General features: G+C 46.8%; 3 protein-coding genes across 5 annotated transcripts in view; all 3 read right to left on the bottom strand.

Annotated features, from left to right (window-relative positions):
* The window catches only part of snx27b (sorting nexin 27b), a 13182-nt gene extending 5834 nt beyond the window's left edge, over positions 1-7348 (bottom strand). For both annotated transcript variants that reach the window (XM_084668982.1, XM_084668983.1), the window contains exons 1-5: positions 6855-7348; positions 2650-2881; positions 1698-1890; positions 1430-1494; positions 244-348 (exon numbers count right to left, since the gene is read on the bottom strand). In XM_084668982.1, the coding sequence (XP_084525108.1) occupies positions 244-348; positions 1430-1494; positions 1698-1890; positions 2650-2881; positions 6855-7177 (918 nt within the window). In that variant the 5' untranslated portion in view covers positions 7178-7348. The remainder of the gene's footprint in view (positions 1-243; positions 349-1429; positions 1495-1697; positions 1891-2649; positions 2882-6854) is intronic.
* Positions 7349-8231: 883 nt separating this feature from the next.
* LOC146301651 (ictacalcin-like) lies at positions 8232-9611 on the bottom strand. The gene is made up of 3 exons (XM_084668966.1): positions 9507-9611; positions 8820-8962; positions 8232-8562 (listed from the first exon to the last, which is right to left on the bottom strand). Exons 2-3 carry the CDS (start codon positions 8955-8957, stop codon positions 8422-8424), a joined length of 279 nt encoding a protein of 92 aa, XP_084525092.1. The 5' UTR covers positions 8958-8962; positions 9507-9611; the 3' UTR covers positions 8232-8421.
* Positions 9612-17202: 7591 nt separating this feature from the next.
* On the bottom strand, positions 17203-18995 carry s100w (S100 calcium binding protein W). 2 transcript variants are annotated; one of them, XM_084671314.1, is made up of 3 exons: positions 18832-18995; positions 17799-17941; positions 17203-17652 (listed from the first exon to the last, which is right to left on the bottom strand). In XM_084671314.1, exons 2-3 carry the CDS (start codon positions 17937-17939, stop codon positions 17467-17469), a joined length of 327 nt encoding a protein of 108 aa, XP_084527440.1. In that variant the 5' UTR covers positions 17940-17941; positions 18832-18995; the 3' UTR covers positions 17203-17466. The 2 variants fall into 2 exon arrangements, with proteins under 2 accessions (XP_084527440.1, XP_084527449.1); XM_084671323.1 differs by lacking the exon at positions 18832-18995 and adding an exon at positions 18297-18414.
* Positions 18996-20869: the final 1874 nt, after the last annotated feature.

Here is a 20869-nt window from a genome sequence, read left to right on the forward strand (position 1 = left end):
AGAGAGAGAGAGAGAGAGAGAGAGAGAGAGAGAGAGAGAGAGAGAGAGAGAGAGAGAGAGAGAGAGAGAGAGAGAGAGAGAGAGAGAGAGAGAGAGAGAGAGAGAGAGAGAGAGAGAGAGAGAGAGAGAGAGAGAGAGAGAGAGAGAGAGAGAGAGAGAGAGAGAGAGAGAGAGAAAGACAGATGTTGTCCAGCTACAGTACATTTATTTACCAGACAGTGTGTTTGTGTGTGTGTGTCTTACCTGGTAGACCTGGTCAGTGGTGCAGTTCTTGCGAACTCTGACAGTAACTGTGGTTTTATCAGGCATGGCTATCCTCAGCTCAATGTCAGACACTCCATTGTAGTTCTAAGGATACACACACACACACACACACACACACACACACACACACACACAAACACACACATTAAAGACCTAATTGAATTGGACTGGCTTCCCATACAGTCTTCATCATCAGTCTATCTGACTGAGATGGACAGGACAGTCTTCATCATCAGTCTATCTGACTGAGATGGACAGGACAGTCTTCATCATCAGTCTATCTGACTGAGATTGCTGATACAGAAATGCTAAATGCATGGATCTTGGACGTACACACATACAAGCATAATAAGATGTGATCTTTATTCTGAATAACTCATTTGAAAAGAATGAAAGACAGGACGACTGTGATTAAAACAGTCACAGAGAGAGGAAATGGGGAGAGAGAGAGAAGTGGTGACTCATAGAGCTGGGTAAGTAGGCAGACAACACACACACACACGCACACACGCAGGTGAGGTAAAAAATAAGACAAAATGAATAAGGAGACAAATCTCCTGTTTCTTTCCCAGATGAGTCTCTCTCTCTGTCTCTCTCTCTGTCTCTCTCCCCCTCTGTCTGTCTCTCTCTCTGTCTCTCTCTCTGTCTCTCTCCCCCTCTGTCTGTCTCTCTCTCTGTCTCTCTCCCTCTCTGTCTGTCTCTCTCTCTGTCTGTCTCCCCCTCTGTCTGTCTCCCCCTCTGTCTGTCTCCCCCTCTGTCTCTCTCCCCCTCTGTCTGTCTTTCTGTCTCTCTCCCCCTCTGTCTCTCTCTCTCTCTGTCTGTCTCTCTCCCCCTCTGTCTCTCTCCCCCTCTGTCTGTCTTTCTGTCTCTCTCCCCCTCTGTCTCTCTCTCTCTGTCTGTCTCTCTCCCTGCCTCACAGAGGAACACACTGAGAGGACATGATGAGAGAACCATGTCTAGCACGCTGAGAGGAGAACCATGTCTAGCACGCTGAGAGGAGAACCATGTCTAGCACGCTGAGAGGAGAACCATGTCTAGCACGCTGAGAGGAGAACCATGTCTAGCACGCTGAGAGGAGAACCATGTCTAGCACGCTGAGAGGAGAACCAGCCCAAATGAAAATAGAAAATGCACGCGCACACCCACACCATGAGATCACTCTCACCTCATCAGACTCCGACAAAAACTCCTGCATAATGTCACTTTCCCCAATCACCCTCACAGAACACACTGCAGAGAGAAGAGAGAAAGAGGAGAGTGAGAGAAGAGAGAGACCAAAATAACCAAGTTATTCATCTCAGGTCAATGACAGGCACAGCAACAATAACAGACCCAGGTTCTCTGTCCAGGTGTTCCAGGACCCCTACCTTTCTCCAGGTACTCTCCCCCCAGACCCCTACCTTTCTCCAGGTACTCTCCCCCCAGACCCCTACCTTTCTCCAGGTACTCCTCCAGGCCCCTGCGCCGTGCGTCCAGTTGCTGCTCAGACAGGGAGAAGGGCCACTTCCCCGGCAGCTTGGGGAAGGTGTAGGAAGCAAAGTCCCTCTTCAGGTTCTGGTGCAGAACAGAGAACTCTCTGTAGCGCTTCGAGCACAGCTGCCTTCCTGCCATGTGCACATGATATACCTACCCAGAGAGAGAGAGGGAGGGAGGGGGAGAGAGGGAGGGGGAGGGAGGGAGGGGGAGAGAGAGGGAAGGAGGGGAGAGAGGGAGGGGGAGAGGGAGGGGGGAGAGGGAGGGGGGAGAGGGAGGGGGGAGAGGGAGGGGGGAGAGAGGGAGAGAGGGAGGGAGGGAGGGAGGGAGGGAGGGAGGGAGGGAGGGGGGAGAGGGAGGGAGGGAGGGAGGGGGGAGAGAGAGGGAAGGAGGGGGAGAGGGAGGGGGGAGAGGGAGGGGGGAGAGGGAGGGGGGAGAGGGAGGGGGGAGAGAGAGGAGGAGAGGAGGGGGAGAGAGGGAGAGAGGGAGAGAGGGAGGGAGGGAGGGAGGGAGGGAGGGAGGGAGGGAGGGAGGGAGGGAGGGAGGGAGGGAGGGAGGGAGGGAGGGAGGGAGGGAGGGAGGGAGGGAGGGAGGGAGGGAGGGAGGGAGGGGGGGGGGTGGGATGGTGTTGACCGAGAGAGAGGGAGCAAAGAGAGAAAGAAAAAGGGGACAGATCCATAGAACAGATGTTAGACGAAAACAAGCAAACGCTGAACTCCTGATCAATACCAGGGTGAGTGACAGCTGGGAGGCAGAAAAGGTCAGGGTAGCTAGATGTTAGCAGGGACTACTGAAAACCTGTCATGAACAGAACCCTGAAGGATCAGGCCTGGCCTTGGTGCGCTAGGACAGAAATAAGAGTTTTGTTTGTTCTGTGTTGATGAGGAGGAGAGAAAGGCTGAGCCCACACACCACAAACTTCTCCTGGTTGAGCTGGGTGTGTTTGTAGGTGGGCACAGAGATGGGCACAGCCTGCTTATCGGAGTAGTCGTAGCAGGATAGGGCCGAGCCGTCGTCCCCAGGGTCCATGCAGTCTGCCTCCTGGGGAGCCACAGACAGCACGGCCAGGACCAGCTGCCTCTCCCCCGCCCGGATCAGGTCCACCACCTGCTTGTGGGTGGCCCCCTCCACGTTCACCCCGTTCCTGCCAGAGGGAGGAGAGAGGACAGAGGGAGGCCAGGTCAGTAACATCATGGAGACAGAGACCAGATCAAAGAGACAAGGAGGAACATGGGAGAAGGTGGGAGGAGGGTGGTGGAGGGTGGAAGAGGGTGGAGGAGAGGGAAGGAGGGTGGAGGAGAGGAGGGTGGAGGAGAGGAGGGTGGAGGAGAGGAGGGTAGAGGAGAGGGGAGGAGGGTGGAGGAAAGGGGAGGAGGGTAGAGGAGGGTAGAGGAGATGGGAGGAGGGGAGGGTGGAGGAGAGGGGAGGAGAGGAGGGTGGAGGAAAGGGGACAGTGAATTTAGCTTCATCCACCAAGTCTAGTCACGGCTGTCACAGGCAGACTCAGATGAAACAATAAAACAAGCAGATGAGCTGGCTGATCCTGACTCCCAGCCAGTCCTTGTGTGCCTTAGATGATGTGTGTGACTAAGACAGCCATGCTTCAGGGGCACGTGCCGACACTGCAGTGGCCTGTCTGGTTCACTTATAAACTACAGCTCCGTTTCAGCTGACAAAACACAGACACCAGTCAGACCAACATGAGTAGACTGTCCAACACACACAGAAGCACTAGATGTCATAAGAGAGAGAAAGGGAGGGGGGGGGGCGAGGGAGTGTTCAAGGTTATGTGTGGAAAACATTTCCTAATAAAAATAGGACAGGGAGTAACTGTAAATGCCGCAGCAGAGAGACAAGCAGTTCCATCATGTAGAGCCAGCAGAGAGACAAGCAGTTCCATCATGTACAGCCAGCAGAGAGACAAGCAGTTCCATCATGTACAGCCAGCAGAGAGACAAGCAGTTCCATCATGTACAGCCAGCAGAGAGACAAGCAGTTCCATCATGTAGAGCCAGCAGTGCCAGCTCCTGAGATGAGATCAACACAACACTGGTTTGACACCTAGTTTGGAATACACACACATTGCACAGACAATCTGTGTGTGAGATTTTGTGGATGTTTGTGTGTGTGTGTGTGCGGGTGTGTATAAAGTGTGTGTGTGTAGTGTGTGTGTGTGTGTGTGTGTAAGAAAGACGAGAAATCGATTCCTCAAGTCCTTCTCCTTCCTCTTTAAGGCTGAAGTGTAAGTGGACAGATACTGTGCTGGTGCTGTGCTGGTGCTGTGCTGGTGCTGTGCTGGTGCTGTGCTGGTGCTGTAGAGGGTTGTGTTGAGCGACACATCATGCATGCTTCATCTGGGAGGAAATGTCTGTTCTCCTCTCCTGTTGGTTTCTATGGCAATGCTCCCTTCCATCTACGATATGAGTGCTTTAGTGCTTTCCAACACTTGAAGCTGTCGCTCATTTCCGACTGACAGTATGTAGATGTACACGGCCAGGCAACAGGCCACATTACCGCTCCACCTTTTACAGTCAAACTCAACAAACACACCTAGGGACTAAGGACGAGAGAATATCATACTTGAGACAAACCAAGACTTCTTAGGCTTAATCTGGAAGACCAACATGCCAGTAAGAGACTCCAGATATTGTGCAAAACACACACACATAGCTTCTGTAACACAATGGTGCAGCATAACTATTCTAACTCTGAATCCCATGCGTGTCATAGTACAGTCTTCTGGTAACAGTGCAGGAAGCTCTAACCCTATCCCTGTTAAAGCATCCACAGCTCTGAGGCAATCTTCTTGGATTGGTGTGCTCATGTTAACCTTGTGGACGTTTGAAACAGCATTGCAACACATACGTTCCTCATCAGTATTCAGCACACGTTATCTTTACAGTCACAGCCTGTATCCTCTGTAGACTCCTCCTCTTACTGCAGGTAGCCTAGATACAGACCTGGTACAGGCCGTGCTAGCTTGTTTAACAGCACCACCCAGTCACACCAGAGCTAAGGTGTCACCAGCACAAGCAGCTAGGGCGGAGTGAAGGGAACATTCACAGGAGTGGAGGGGCGGAGGAGTGGAGGGGTGGAGGGGCGGAGGGGCGGAAGAGTGGAGGGGTGGAGGGGCGGAGGAGCGGAGGGGTGGAGGGGTGGAGGGGTGGAGGGGCGGAGGAGCGGAGGAGCGGAGGAGTGGAGGGGCGGAGGAGTGGAGGGGTGGAGGAGTGGAGGGGCGGAGGAGTGGAGGGGCGGAGGAGTGGAGGGGTGGAGGGGCGGAGGAGTGGAGGGGTGGAGGGGCGGAGGAGCGGAGGAGTGGAGGGGCAGAGGAGTGGATGGGCGGAGGAGTGGAGGGGTGGAGGAGTGGAAGGGCGGAGGAGTGGAGGGGCGGAGGGATGCAGGGGTGGAGGAGTGGAGGAGCGGAGGAGTGGAGGAGTGGAGGAGTGGAGGGGTGGAGGAGTGCAGGGGTGGAGGGGTGCAGGAGTGGAGGGTTGCAAAGGTGGAGGAGTGCAGGGGTGGAGGAGTGGAGGGGTGGAGGAGTGCAGGGGTGGAGGGGTGCAGGAGTGGAGGGTTGCAAAGGTGGAGGAGTGCAGGGGTGGAGGAGTGCAGGGGTGGAGGGGTGCAGGAGTGGAGGGTTGCAAAGGTGGAGGAGTGCAGGGGTGGAGGAGTGCAGGGGTGGAGGAGTGCAGGGGTGGAGGAGTGGAGGGGTGGAGGAGTGGAGGGGTGGAGGAGTGCAGGGGTGGAGGAGTGCAGGGGTGGAGGAGTGCAGGGGTGGAGGAGTGCAGGGGTGGAGCTGGTGATGATAGATGTGGTTAAGTTATTCAGGCTGCGCTCCTCCCTTCATAGCAGACTGCTCCAGCTTTGTCTCCGACTGTAACATGAGACCCCATCACAACTCCCCCAGGTGCACCGCAACAACACACACTGGGCTGTGTTTCTGCCTCCCAGGCCAAGTCCTCGTCTGTAGATATCAATACAAGGCTTCTTAGCATGCTGTCATTCTTAACGTGTGGGGAAAAGGGGTGAGGTCACTTCCACACCCAGAAACCGGCTCCCCTACTGGGGGCAGCAAACTGCCAAACTACGGTGAAACACCCAATCACAGAGCTAGGCCACAGCCAACAAATCAGGTCACAGAATAGAAGAGAAAGCAGAGCCAATCAGATTTCAGTTCTCTCTATCCCTTCACAGCAAGCGTCCTCCTCAGCAGTGCTCATGCGCACTGGTACTGATGCTGATCTGCACCCTGCTCCTCTCCATGGCAACAGAACCTAACATCGCCAAGCAGCTCTGTGCATAACAACATCGCTGCATAAAAATCCAGACACCGTTTTCACAATTGCTTCAACACAATTGTTCAAAATGAGACTTTAGGGTAGATTATGAACATGGCGCAATTCATTATAAATTTGGTTGGCCAAACGATGCAGGGCTCGTTTTGTTAAGATTAGATTTATTTTCCGCTAGAGCAAGAGCTACATATAAAATAGCGAGTCTGTAGTTAGCTAGGTTACTGTAGTGGTGTCATAATTGCAAGTGTCCTCACATAATTGCTACTTGTATTTTCCCGAAGTATCTAGGATGGCAAGTTGGCTAGTGGTGGTAGCTAGCAGATTTGCATGAAGAGGAGTTTTTATATTTTATGGCAGTGTGACTTGAATTCCTAATGACTACAAACAGATAATCCTTTCATGGGACGGCTAGTGCTAACGACATTACCGCTTTTCTGCCCCGTATAACAGCAGTGACCAGTTCAATGGGGTTTCTGTGGCGTCAGAGGTATCAATGATTGACTGATCAACCGCAATAGATTCAGACCTAGTTAGTAGACGTTACTGTTAGCTGGCTAATAAGCTAATTATTTACATGATTAACCAAGCTTGTTGTTCCACATCCCAAGCTGTGCTAATTTGCTTAACGTTTAACACCAGCAAAGACGGGAACACAACAATCAAACACACACGCACACACACTGTCCAAGCTATTGCAGCTCAGTGGCTAGTCTAACTTCTTGAAGCTAGCAACCTTTAAGCAATAAGCTTGCATAACTGGCTAGCTAGCACTAGCTAAGGAATGGACGTTATGCATTTGTTTTGTTAGTAGTAGACGGCACTTACACTTCAAGAATACGGTCTCCTTTCGAGATACCAGCGCTGTCCGCAGCACCACCTGGCAAAACAGCACTGACGTGCTGTAACGGGGCATACAATTCCCCGTTAATGCTCCGTAGTTGCCCACCTTCGCTCACTTGTCCCCGTACATTGAAACCATAGCCAGAGTCAGATTTGATGATCCGAACCAGTCGTGGGCCCGAAGTAACAGTGGTTGCTGCCTGGAAAACGCCAATGCCTGGTGTTGAGCTGACACTAGGGCCGTTAAGAGAAGTGCTCGGACACGTCTGGGCGGACGAACGATTACTCTCTCCCTCAACGTCCGACATTTTCACTCAGGTCTCGTCTACCAGGTTTAGCCTCCCACTCTTGAAAAGTGTTGCTCAGCATTAGCTGGAAAGCTAGCTGGCTACAAGCTAGCTATCAGACTCATATAAACGACAAATGGTGCGAGTCGCGACGAGGTTTGCCGAGCGAGAGCCGAGACCAACCTGACTGTGTTCGAGTTTTCGCAAGACCAACCTAGATTAGACACTCCCTAGTGGTCACACTGTGCAGCACACTTGGAAATCATTTTTAAATATACTTTTTTTTTTTTGATACACTGCTTCTGACAAACCACGCACACACACACAAGCAACACAACCCATGTTCATTTGTTGTGGTGAATGTTCAGGGTGTATTGGTCTGCCTTAGACCCAAGACGAAGACGTTTGCGGTCAGGGGTAGAGAGTCCCTGGTTTTGAAAGATTTTTTTTTAAGTTTCAAAAAAAGTTTTTGAAAGGTTTAAAAATTATAGTTTGGAAAACGTTTCAAAAAAGAGAATTGAAGGTTGAAAAAATATTTCCCCAGAAAAAGGTTTGAAAAAAATAGTTTTAAAAAGTTTTAAAAAAAAATCCCCAGAAAAGGTTCGATTTTTTTTTTTTTTTGCAGTAAGCCTAGTCTTGTTCTCTCAGTAAGCCTAGTCGTGTTCTCTCAGTAGACCTAGTCTTGTTCCCGCAGTAGACCTAGTCTTGTTCCCGCAGTAGACCTAGTCTTGTTCTCTCAGTGGGCCTAGTCTTGAGGTGACTCTGAGGTGAGGGGATGTTCTGGCAGCTTTACTCTGCAGGAGGCTATAATGAAGTTCTTTATTTGCAAAAGGTTGTTTGGAAGAGCCCTTGGTTAGCATCCCTGAAAGCCTGAATATCCCAGAAGATACTATCTGTTGTCGAAGAACAGCTCCGATCTGGATTCTTATTTAGCTGGATTTCTGGTAATGAAATATCAGTAGTTCCACATTGTATGAACTACATTATGTAATGCATTATCCCTGGTATCTGTCCAGACCCCCCCCCCCCCCCCCCTCTCTCTACCAGAAAGAACAAATAAATCACACTTACTGGAAAAGATATGAAAATAGTTTATTCGTTTTCTTCTTCCTTTATAAACCACTTTTTTTTTAAACACAAGACAATATGACCTAACATGACACGTTTACCTTTGAACTGGCTTTAAGGATCTTTCCACAGCATGCAGTACATTCATTATTTTTCATGTGCTGCAGTTCAGTGGACAGTGACTAGGTGGTGCTGGTTCATTTCTTGGTGAAGAACTCGTTGCACACCATGGTCAAGCAGGCAACCAATGTGACATACTCCTGGAAGTCCACAGTACCGTCCTTGTTTGCATCCAGATCTTTGAAGATATTATCAATGGCAGCTTGGTCATTGGCTTTCTGTAATTGTGTGAAAGAGGGAGGATAGGGAGCGAGAGACAAAGAAAGATAGTGGGAGTAAAAGGGAGAGAGTGAAAAAGAGTGTGACTACCAAATTTAACTACCAAATCTGGTAGTGTGACATAGTCTGATCTAAGATTCCCACAGTCATGACATTGCAGCTTGGTGTGACCTGTGTGCTTGCAGGGTTGTGTGTGTGTGTAACAGCTGTGACCTGTGTGCTTGCAGGGTTGTGTGTGTGTAATAGGTGTGCTCACCCCCAGAATATCCTTCAGCTCAGTATTGAGCAGATCCTTTAGTTCACCCTTTGTGAGTGTTGTCTTGTCGCCCTCTTTACCGGAGTACTTGTGGAAAGCTCCGATGAGCAGTGCCATGGCCTTCTGGATATCAGACATGGTATCTGCAACGTGCCAAAGCCATGGGTAAGTTTGATTATAAAACGGAATTGTTCCATCCAATTAATAGGAATCGATGACAGCAATGAGGGTTGTACTACATGTAATGCTTTATTAAAAAAAATTGTAAATTGTAAATTCACTCTATTGCTTGACTTTTGTCAACCTCCAACTCCTCTCCCACATCCTTCTCTGTGAACCTGTTGTGTATACGCTTATCATGTTCATAGAGAAACTATGCTACTGGAACCTGGCAGTATGTTCTAACATCCAACTGTCTCCACCTGGGTCTGTTGACCTCAGTTGCTAACAGATAGTAACTAAATGATAGATCTGTTCTGAAACCCAACCAGGCTGTACTGCGAGACAGAGGGTAGTGAAATGAAGAGAAGGAATGAAAGACGGCACAGAGCCACTTTGCCTACGTCACACATACAAAGATGAAAAGTTTTTTTTGCACAACACTAAAGCAACATCAAACGTAATTTTGGCTACCCAGGAAACGTAATGAAATTGGAAACAAGTTAAAGCTACGATTAATGTACTCACCAAAGTTGCAGTGATCACAGCTGGATGAAAAAGTGAGAAAGTACAAAGAAGTGAGGGAGAGGAGGTTGAGAAAGGACTTTTATACAGAGGCAGGCACACCCTCTGCCACAACCCACCCTCCCACCCTCCCTCCCTCCCTCCCTCCCTCCCTCCCTCCCTCCCTCCCTCCCTCCCTCCCTCCCTCCCTCCCTCCCTCCCTCCCTCCCTCCCTCCCTCCCTCCCTCCTACGCTTTATCCTTTCCTCCCCTCTTTCTTCTTCTATCTTGATTCTGGGTTATTAACTCACAGTGTTTGCTTCCCCTCATGAGTAAGCAGGAGTAGAGAAGTGCCTGACTGAGAGCTGACCGTTAAACTGGTTTTATCCACACCTATACAAACACTATGAGTTATAGACGTTTTCATTACCCATAATCCCACTTTCTGTGCAGTAAAGACTTATTTAGTTCATTTTTAAGTTTGTGCAACTACAATAATGTTAGACGTTTTTGTGATGCCTCTTTTCTTGGTTGCATAAGAAATGCAGGATTATCCTGTCTGGATTTGCTGAATGAGAGGAAGTGAAGTAAAGAGAATGTTGCATCATTGATGTTTGTTGTATGTTTTATTCCATCAAAAACCTTAATGCCGTTGCATTTAGTTAAGAAGTCTATGGTTGGTTTATTGCATTGAAATGACTGTGTGTGGGGCTACCATTACTCGCTTTGGAATGGAAATAGCCTGCCACGCCCTGTCTCCTCTGTTCAATCACACATCCAGACCCTGGGGCCAGAGACAGCAGTAGAATGACATCACAGGTCATAGGACATGATCACTAGCTCTTTTTGAAAACCCAAAGCAGCCATGTCATAGGTGAGCCTGCAAGCTTCCTTCACATACCTGTCTGGGACAAGATGGGACTGATTTATTGACAAAATGAATAGGTTGGTTGAAAGGGAGAGGTGTTGGAGATATAGAGTTTGTTAGAGAGAAAGAGTTTAGTTTTCTGTCAAACCTTAAGGCCTATCCCTCTGAATCCACAGCTCTCTGCAGCCTCTGTATCGAGCGCACAGCGATGGCTTTATGAGGGACCATTTAAAGCAGGTGTGTTTGTGCAAAGATAACGATGTGGATCAGATGCTCAGCCTCCTATAGTCCTGCTTTGTCGTATACAGCTAGTCTCTGTTTGAAGAGCAGAGGAGCCTGGGAGATATATGGTCACGTCATGTATGTTTGCTGTTCCATATTCACCAACACTATGCCTGTGAAATCGGATAAGGTTCAACATGACAAGTGTCTGCCTGATTATACTTCCTTTAGTTATAGAGAGTGAACAGAGATATGGAGTGAACAGAGATATAGAGTGAACAGAGATATGGAGTGAACAGAGATATAGAGTGAACAGAGATATAGAGTGAACAGAGATATAGAGTGAACAGAGATATAGAGTGAACAGAGATATAGAGTGAACAGAGATATAGAGTGAACAGAGATATAGAGTGAACAGAGATATAGAGTGAACAGAGATATAGAGTGAACAGAGATATAGAGTGAACAGAGATATAGAGTGAACAGAGATATAGAGTGAACAGAGATATGGAGTGAACAGAGATATGGAGTGAACAGAGATATAGAGTGAACAGAGATATAGAGTGAACAGAGATATAGAGTGAACAGAGATATAGAGTGAACAGAGATATAGAGTGAACAGAGATATAGAGTGAACAGAGATATGGAGTGAACAGAGATATGGAGTGAACAGAGATATAGAGTGAACAGAGATATAGAGTGAACAGAGATATAGAGTGAACAGAGATATGGAGTGAACAGAGATATGGAGTGAACAGAGATATAGAGTGAACAGAGATATAGAGTGAACAGAGATATGGAGTGAACAGAGATATAGAGTGAACAGAGATATGGAGTGAACAGAGATATAGAGTGAACAGAGATATAGAGTGAACAGAGATATAGAGTGAACAGAGATATAGAGTGAACAGAGATATAGAGTGAACAGAGATATGGGAGAACAAGTAGGACGGAAAGAGAAGAAGAGGGAACTACAAACAGAGGAGTGTGTGTGTGTGTGTGTGTGTGTGTGTGTGTGTGTGTGTGTGTGTGTGTGTGTGTGTGTGTGTGTGTGTGTGTGTGTGTGTGTGTGTGTGTGTGTGTGTGTGTGAAACAGTCGATTAGTTCTACAAAATGTCTGTTTTTGCTTGCGCTTCTGTGTAGCGCTGCTGCAGCTAGTTGATGTGGACTGGAATTGAAGATTGATCATGCGTGTCTGTGCAAAACAACCAGTGTTTGCAAAATCCTGTTTCCTCTAGATAAAGTGACTGAACAGAGATGATGGGGAAATATTTGGTTAGAGAGAGGGAAAAAGCCAGAGAAAAAGTTGGTAAACTTGGCAACCACTTTGCCATTATGCAACTAAAATGGTGATTCATTCAAATATAATGTATTGTGTGTGTGTTTGAGACAGAGAGAGAGAGAGAGAGAGAGAGAGAGAGAGAGAGAGAGAGAGAGAGAGAGAGAGAGAGAGAGAGAGAGAGGGAGCCAAAGAGAGAGAGATGGAGAGAGGGAGTCAGGGATAGAGAGAGACAGGGAGAGAGATAGAGAGAGAGCGAGAGAGATAGAGATAGAGAGAGGGAGCCAGGGAGAGAGAGAGAGAGAGAGACAGGGAGAGAGAGAGAGAGAGAGAGAGGGTGTAGCTCGATCAAATCTTTGCTGGAATGTTTCTGGTTACCAACTGCACACTAACACACCAGTAATTTGTAATGCTTGTTAATAGTCAGGGTTGGATAACCTGATAGAATAGACACAGCCTGCGCTGAAGAAAGGGAGATGAGGTCACAATGTAAAAGCCAAACTCCAGGTTTGCACCAGGTTTGCACATACACGTTTCTATCTTAGATTTTAAATATGAGTCCAAAATGCATATGGGTTATTTTACATGTCTGTTTTTTACACATGTTAAATGCTGTAACTCAAACTGAGGTCAAACTATATATGCAAACAAAAGCAGTTCTTAGTAAATGGCATACAAAACATGGATGCTCAGTCACAGAGTGACCCCTGTCCTGCTACTGTGAAGCAGGCCCACGGAGTGCTGAGGCTCATGGAGGTCGGCTGAGGACCCGAAGGGGCTTGCCTTCAAGCCGACGCCCGAGCTTAAACGCAGGAACTAGAGTAGGAATATACGCACATGCTGGATGAATCCTGCTAGCCACAGGAATCTGTTTTTTTCTCCCTCTGACTCACCAGTAGAGAATCTTCTGGTGCACGGAACTTTCTCAGAGGGAGGGAATAAACGTTTGCTTGAATTAGTGCAGTGGTGGTAACGATATGTATCTCTGCACCGCAGTGCTGTGTGGGGCAGTGAAGGTCTGGCATGTTTGGCAACCTGTGCTTACTGCGGATCTGGAGGAAGGGTACCAGAGCTGAAGAAATCTTTCCACAACCACCCCGTGGGTGTTGTCAGTGTGTGCGAGTGTATGTGCTGGCTAAAGGTTTATAGTGAGGAAGAGGCTTGATTGCTTATTAAAGAAGTTTTAAAAAAATGGAAAGAGTCTTTGGTTAAATGAAAACCAGCTGAGGCTGGTTTGCTCCTCCTACTGTCTGTCACTCTTCTTCTTCTTCTGGGCTTTTTTCCTCCATTTTCTTCCTTCCATCTCCCGCTCCGTCATCTGCTTATCTGTCCAGGCTTGTCCAGGGTTAGTGTGTCTGTCAGCTTGGCATAACCACCTGGGGAAGTGCAGACTTGTGATTTGCGTCCACACCCTGTACAGTATGGGATGTCTGTGTAGGTTTACATCTCATATATTGATTTTACAGACAAAGACAGAGGAACCTTTGTTCTGTCTTTCAGTGGCTGTAAAAGTACAGCAAGCCTACACCCACACTGGGGCAACTTTTGTGCAACTCTGTTGAGTTCATTACTATTTTATTGAGTTTTGGCTGTTTGTGCCTGGTATCGAAGGAGAGCATTAATAACAGAACTGACGTCAGTGGTCTATTGTTGTGTAGAAAACAAGGTTCCCTTTATTCAGTTTGGCTTGATTTAACTTTTCAGTTAGTGTAGAGGAACACATACAGTATTACACTGTCTCTTTACAGCCCTGTTCTGTTAAACATTGAGTTTCCTCATTTGCTCTCTCTTTCAATATACACAAAAACACCCCCAAACACCCCCAAACAGCCACGCACAGTAACCTGTAAGTGTATCTGTGGGATACCCTCAGCATTAGCAACTTGTGAGTGTATCTGTGCTGTCTTCTCTTTCCGACAGTGGAAAACTACAGCCACCCCCCCTACCCCTCCTTTCTTTTCTCTTGTTCACTCCCTCGTTTCACCCTCTCATGTTCTCCTCCCTCGCTTTATCGTTCCTCTCTTTTTGTAGCTCTCTTCTGTTGTCAAACCAACAACTATGTTGAATATCTTTTATTAGCCCTGGGACAATTTGATCTGTGATACGGAATTCCCCTGTTACAGCTCATATCTAAATCCCCCCCCCCCTCCCTCGGTGTCTCTCCTGTAAACACGGTGGCTGCAGAAGAGATCACTTAGATCAGAGTCACAGGCCTGATGTCATCCCTGCCACTTCCCCCCCTTCCTGCTTCTGTTGGCACGTTGGCATCTTGGTACAAAACGTCCTGCATAGCAGAGGATATCCTCAAATGACACACCCTTTTGCTTGTAGTCACTCTCCCTCTCTCTCTCTCCGTCTCTCTCCCTTTCTCCGTCTCTCTCTCTCTCTCTCTCTCTCTGTGTCTCTCTGTGTCTCTCTGTCTGTCTCTCTGTCTCTCTCTGTCTCTCTCTTTCTTTCTCTCTTTCTCTCTCTCTCTCTGTCTCTCTCTCTCTCTCTCTGTGTCTCTCTGTGTCTCTCTGTCTCTGTCTCTCTGTCTCTCTCTGTCTCTCTCTTTCTTTCTCTCTTTCTCTCTCTCTCTCTGTCTCTCTCTCTCTCTCTCTCTCTCTCTCTCTCTCTCTCTCTCTCTCTCTCTCTCTCTCTCTCTCTCTCTGTCTCTCTCCCTTTCTCCGTCTCTCTCTCTCTCTCTCTCTCTCTCTCTCTCTCTCTCTCTCTCTCTGTGTCTCTCTGTGTCTCTCTGTCTCTGTCTCTCTGTCTCTCTCTGTCTCTCTCTTTCTTTCTCTCTTTCTCTCTCTCTCTCTCTCTCTCTCTCTCTCTCTCTCTCTCTCTCTCTCTCTCTCTCTCTCTCTGTCTCTCTCCCTTTCTCCGTCTCTCTCTCTCTCTCTCTCTCTCTCTCTCTCTCTCTCTGTGTCTGTCTGTGTCTCTCTGTCTCTGTCTCTCTGTCTCTCTCTGTCTCTCTCTTTCTTTCTCTCTTTCTCTCTCTCTCTCTGTCTCTCTCTCTCTCTCTCTCTCTCTCTCTCTGTCTCTCTCTCTCTCTCTCTCTCTCTCTCTGTCTCTCTCTCTCTCTCTCTCTCTCTCTCTCTCTCTCTCTATAGCCTCCCTCTCTCTTTTTCTAACTCATCTTTCCATGTCTTTTCATTGTGTTCCCTATTCATACTCATGGAAAGATTGAGGCTGAGAGCAAAACAGGGGGAAGAGAGACTGTGTAGGGGACGGGACTCAACGTGTTACATCAGAAACACAGAAGGGAAGTTATCATCCTTTACAAAGTCTGCTGCAACAGGTCTCTGCAGAACGTCACCGATCCCTTGAGACTGATATTTGACTGGTCTTTGAATAATAACAAAACAGTGTGGGATATGATGGGAGGATGTGATTTCCATAAATTCACTTGTTAAGGACACATTTGAATTTGATGGTTTAAATGATAAGTAAAGCAGGTTTGGAGCTTGTAAACACACCTACACACACATGCACACACACATACACACATGTACTCACACACATGTGCACACACAGCCACAATAGCGTGGGAGTACAGTTTGTGAGTCATCATCTTCACTACGATGAAGCGAGGATGTGTTCATGTTGTATTATCAGACTCCTACACATTTGTACCACAGGCAAACTTCATGAGATAGCTGTGTAAATTCGGAATAAAACTTCTGAACAAAAACACTTAACTTCATTCGACTGTTTTCAGCCGTTGTATAACTTGCATTATACGGCCTCAAATGAGTGTCTTTTGAAACAAGCTGAGGCATGTCAGCATTGTCTTTTCACTTAAATGTTTATAGAATGCAGATGCACCAGTTTGTGAAGACACACAGACAAAGGTTTAGGAGTGCTTAGGCTAACCGCCCAGCTTATGGTCACTCAGCCTATTACTGACTGTGTAAAGGGAAACACCCTCATCATAAAGTCTTACCTGGGAGCAGCGTAGGCCTGGGGAAGCTGCCTAGAATGTTGAAACCTAAACACACAGTATGCGTTATTTGCATGTTAAGGGGGATTATTTATTGCGCTACACCTTTATTGGGTCATGTAAAAACATGTCTCGCTCCTCCCATCTTGAGTCAAGAACTTTCAACAGACTTGGTCCATTTGACCCAGTTGCACTATGATGTGTCTGTTGACAGATCCATTGATTTGCAATTTATGAAACCATCTTGGAACACCATGACAATGTGTTGAACAAACTCATGACATGTTAATTACTGTATTCAGTATAACATATGTAATTAGATATGAATAATCATTTTGATCACAGATTTGATCAAATGTTATTGTTTCATTGTAACCACAACAGAAAAATAATTTCTACTAATCCGAAGGGTGAAGTATGGACTGTCAGTATAAAACACGATGCTCTGAGATACTTTAAGAACTTTAGGAGAAATCAAATAAAGGATATTTTTGGTTTTGTTTCCATTCAGGAAGGTGCTATATTTAGTAATAAATAGTAGCTCCATGTTTTCAAATGTTTTTCATAGACATTTTACCTGATGTGGTGACATTTGTTTTATTTGGGTGTGGCAGGTTATGGATTCCTGTCACTAATTATCTTTGGCTTGTCCCTGCAGGGGCAAATGTTGTTTCTGGGTGAAGCCATTCTCGATCTTATTCCTGTTTGATATTCTTTTTATGGATACCTTGAACCCAGCTACTATGGATACTGTGAACCCAGTTACTAGGATTCTTGATTTGTTGGTTGGTCTGCTGAGAAATCCTTTTGGGTGCCCTGTCGCCCGATCACTGTCGAGGTTGCCTATCCCCAGAAATACCCTTGTGTGTGTGTGTGTGTGTATATGTGTGAGTACACACCAGGCTTCAGTATCGTATTTCAGAAAGTGGATGTAGTGCACACACACATAAACACAAGAACCTGAAAGATGGGATGCTTGGATCCTGATTGTTGTTTAACCAGGGTGTGACAGGAGAACCTGTATAGAACATAAACACATTTAATAATAAGGTGACCTGGTTTGCCGAGGCACTCGTGGAGGCTGCCACAGCCAGTACAGTGTGGAAGAACAAAGTTGAGAAGATGAACATTTGTTAAATAAATATTATTTTTACTCACTGAGTAAATAATAAGTAAGTAAAGAATGCACACTTTACATCTACAAACATTCCGAACTTAACTGTTTATGTTGTACGTAGCAACTGGTTAAAGTTTGGGAAGGCATGGCAAATGAAATGATTCAATACTCCCTTAAAGAACACAGCCTTGTTTACAAGCAGTGGGAAGGTTAGATGGTTTTTCATTTTGTTTCTAAACAATGGAACATATTTAAGCTTCACTTGATTCACCAGACAGATAACCATGAAAGATCAATTAAAACAATTTGTGAGTGTAGTTTTGTTTGTTTTATTTTAGTCTGTTAGCGATTATATGATCCCTGATGCTACACATGACCACATCTTTAAATCAAACAACAGATACAGTTCATTGTAGTTTTTAATTCGTGACAAACTTGAGGTGCCAGATACGGTTGATGTGTAAACTTGTGGTTGGCTGGTGCTGATGGAGATGCAGGGGTCCTCAGGAGACCTCCTGCTTCCGGTCTCAGGTGAAGCCCCCATCTGGAAGTGGTGCTGTGATGCTGTGTCATCTCCTTACTCTTTGTCAGCTTTCCCCCTGCCCTCCTTATCCCTCTTGCCGCCCTTGCCATGCTTCTTCTTGAAGTAGCCCAAAGCCAGCATGGACACACAGCGGGAAAACTCCTTGAAGTTGACCTCTCCATCGCGGTTCTTATCCATGACCTCCATAACCTTGTCGATATCCTCTGGGTCAATCTTTCCCTGTCAAACACACACGCGCATCATCAGAGAGTATGATGGGACATTTTACAAAATGCAATGTAAGTTGTTAATGATCACATGTAGTACTCTATGCCCAAAGTTGTGAATGTCCCAGTTGTGCTGCTGCAGACACGAGAGGTGGTCACCTGAAACTCGGGGTTAGAAATCTCCTTCCGCAGCAGTTCCTGCAGCTCACTAGAGCTGAGCTGATGTTTCGAGTCGTCCTGCCCCGCGTACTCCTCAAACACCTCCACGAGGGACACCACAGCCTTCTCCAGACGAGACATTGCTGGAGGGAGAAGAGGGGTTGAAGGGTAACGCACAGGGGCTCCTCTGAGGAGGGGGGGCCGTGTTCTCCCTAGCTACTGTTGCCACGCGTGCGGAACCTGTGATCACGTCAGCAGAATTGCCAACTCTTTCAGATTTGCCACACAGACATGCACTACTAATAATAATACTAATTTCAATTGTAATGTCCTTCATATTTAGGTAAAATCCGGTGCTACAGGTTAAAAACAAGAAAGGGCACAAATAAATCATGTAGAACAAAAAGGAAAATAGGACAGAGTTTAAGAATAAGCCAAAGGCTAATCTGTTAAAAAGGTGGGGTTTTTGAGCCCCGTTTAGTAAAAGCATCCACAGACTGTGGTGTCCTCAGGCGATATAGGAGAGCATTCCACAGACTGTGGTGTCCTCAGGTGATAAAGGAGAGTATTCCACAGACTGGGAGCAGCGGAGCAGAAGGCCCGTCACTTTGGATACAAATCATGACAAAAATGTCAGATGTTTGTTGAAGAAATAATAGTGTGTTGTTAAAGTGAACTGCACTGTACAAACAGTCATTGTTGACATAAAATGTCAGATTCCTCCACCTAACACATTTCATGCTTATTCTTATTCCTCCCATTCATCCCACATCACACACCCAGCTTCCTCCCTGCTCCCTTCATCCACCTTCCTCCCTGCTCCCTTCATCCACCTTCCTCCCTGCTCCCTTCATCCACCTTCCTCCCTGCTCCCTTCATCCACCTTCCTCCCTGCTCCCTTCATCCACCTTCCTCCCTGCTCCCTTCATCCACCTTCCTCCCTGCTCCCTTCATCCACCTTCCTCCCTGCTCCCTTCATCCACCTTCCTCCCTGCTCCCTTCATCCACCTTCCTCCACTCCATCCTCACTCACCTCAGACTAAGTAGTTACAGGATGAGAGTAGAAGCCTGCGTGCGTCCCGGGTCGATGTGACGGGCCGAGGGGAAAGGCTCATCTTAAAGGGAACACATCCCACCCGGCACATCCCACAACAGGTTTGGGTCGGCAGGCATTTTAGAATCCCTGTTTGTCTGTATGTGTGTGGGTGGAACTGGAATGCTTAGTTTGAGATCATCATTACTGTCATTTGGAAGGTTAGTGTGTTAAAACCCACCCACACACACGCACACACAGACGAACAGGGATTCTGAAATAGCTGCTGCACCACCCAAGCCTGTTGAACTGGAACGCTTCATATTAGATCATCATAACTGTCATTAGGAAGGTTAGTGTGTTAAAACGTTTGTATTCTTTTAAACATTGCAGTCGGCGAGTGAAATATGTAATATGTAAACCGTTTCTGTGTTTTGTAAGCAAGCAATCACTGGTGTTTCTTCATTTGTCGAGTCTGAAGAAACTATGGAAGAAAGTGAAAAATTACAGTGGAGATTCCATGCAGCTCTAAATATGGAAGGTATGACTCATCACACATGCGTGTGTGTGTGTTTGTGTGTGTTTTTGTGTGTGTTTGTGTGTGTGTAATAGAGTTTGTATGTGTAGAATAGCACAAAGGGAACGCCTCTCATTCATCCAGCCAAACTGACATAACCCAAGGCAACAAACAACGACCTGATAAACCCTCCGTTGCATGGACACTGTAAAGCACTTGGCCTCTGTCTCTGCACACCTTCCCTCCCATTATAAACAAACCATTTTTTAACCAGTCCTACTAGATTCTTAGCCTGGCTGCCAGCCCAACTTCTCCCGCCCACAAAAAAATTTGTTCGGGAAGTTGGGTCTGGAGGGTCTCGTATTGGGGACAACTACAGAAAACCCAGAATCGGGACGGACCAATGAAATTGCCAGGGCGGGCTTTATACGATGATGGACAGATGATCAACAGTAACGTAATCAGCAACGTCACGAAAGAGCCCTTGGGTTTAATTCATTTTCAACAAACATAATACGTTGCTCTGATTGGTTGTAGGTCTATCCAATTGAGCGTAGAGGCATTTGTTTTACGAGTTCGGTTGAAACACGCTCCGTACTCAAAGCCCAACGGAGAGTTTTCAGACTCATATTCTGACTAGAATTATGAGTATGACAACGTCAGGCTACTAGATTCTTGTTTTATGTGGTTAAATTCCTGATGTCTCCGTCACAGTAGATTCCAGCTAGACTCATCATCACACTCTGCCTAGACAAGCTCAACAGTGATGGAACAAGGAGAGAGAGAGAGAGAGAGAGAGAGAGAGAGAGAGAGAGAGAGAGAGAGAGAGAGAGAGAGAGAGAGAGGGAGAGACAGAGACAGAGAGAGAGAGAGAGAGAGAGAGAGAGAGAGAGGGAGGGAGGGAGAGAGAGAGAGAGAGAGAGAGAGAGAGAGAGAGAGAGAGAGAGAGAGAGAGAGAGAGAGAGAGAGAGAGAGAGAGAGAGAGAGAGAGAGAGAGAGACAGAGAGGGGGGGGGGGGACAAGGAATACCAAATACGCCATTCGCCCCATGATTATGAGAGTGACCAAACCGTGTTGGTGTGCAAGACGTGGTTCCACACGTGTCTACATCCCGGCTACCAGCATGGCATTCTCACGCCAATATCTGGTACACAAATATCTTTGGGTGGTTTACTGTTCATTTTTGATTATCTAAATGTGAGTCCTGTTCAGTACAACATCCGCAATACAGGACAAGAAATACCAAGAACTACCTTTAGACATGAAACTTGCACTGGATAATTGATTGCACGACACACATGACCTAACCAGGTCAAATAATCCTTAAATTGATCATATGTTTTTATAACAAGAATGGCCAACACAAGAATGTGTTTTAAGTTAGCCCAAACAATACATTTTGAGACTGAAATTTAGTTATTGATGAAATAATGCAACTTTTAAAGAACAAACGCTGTGCATTGTGGTCTGTTCAGCAACTCAGATGAAGCTGAAGTTCATGACAGACGAATTTGGGGGATG

The sequence above is a fragment of the Hypomesus nipponensis genome, chromosome 2 (assembly GCF_054491055.1).
Source record: "Hypomesus nipponensis isolate SF chromosome 2, ASM5449105v1, whole genome shotgun sequence".
Taxonomy (NCBI): domain Eukaryota; kingdom Metazoa; phylum Chordata; class Actinopteri; order Osmeriformes; family Osmeridae; genus Hypomesus; species Hypomesus nipponensis.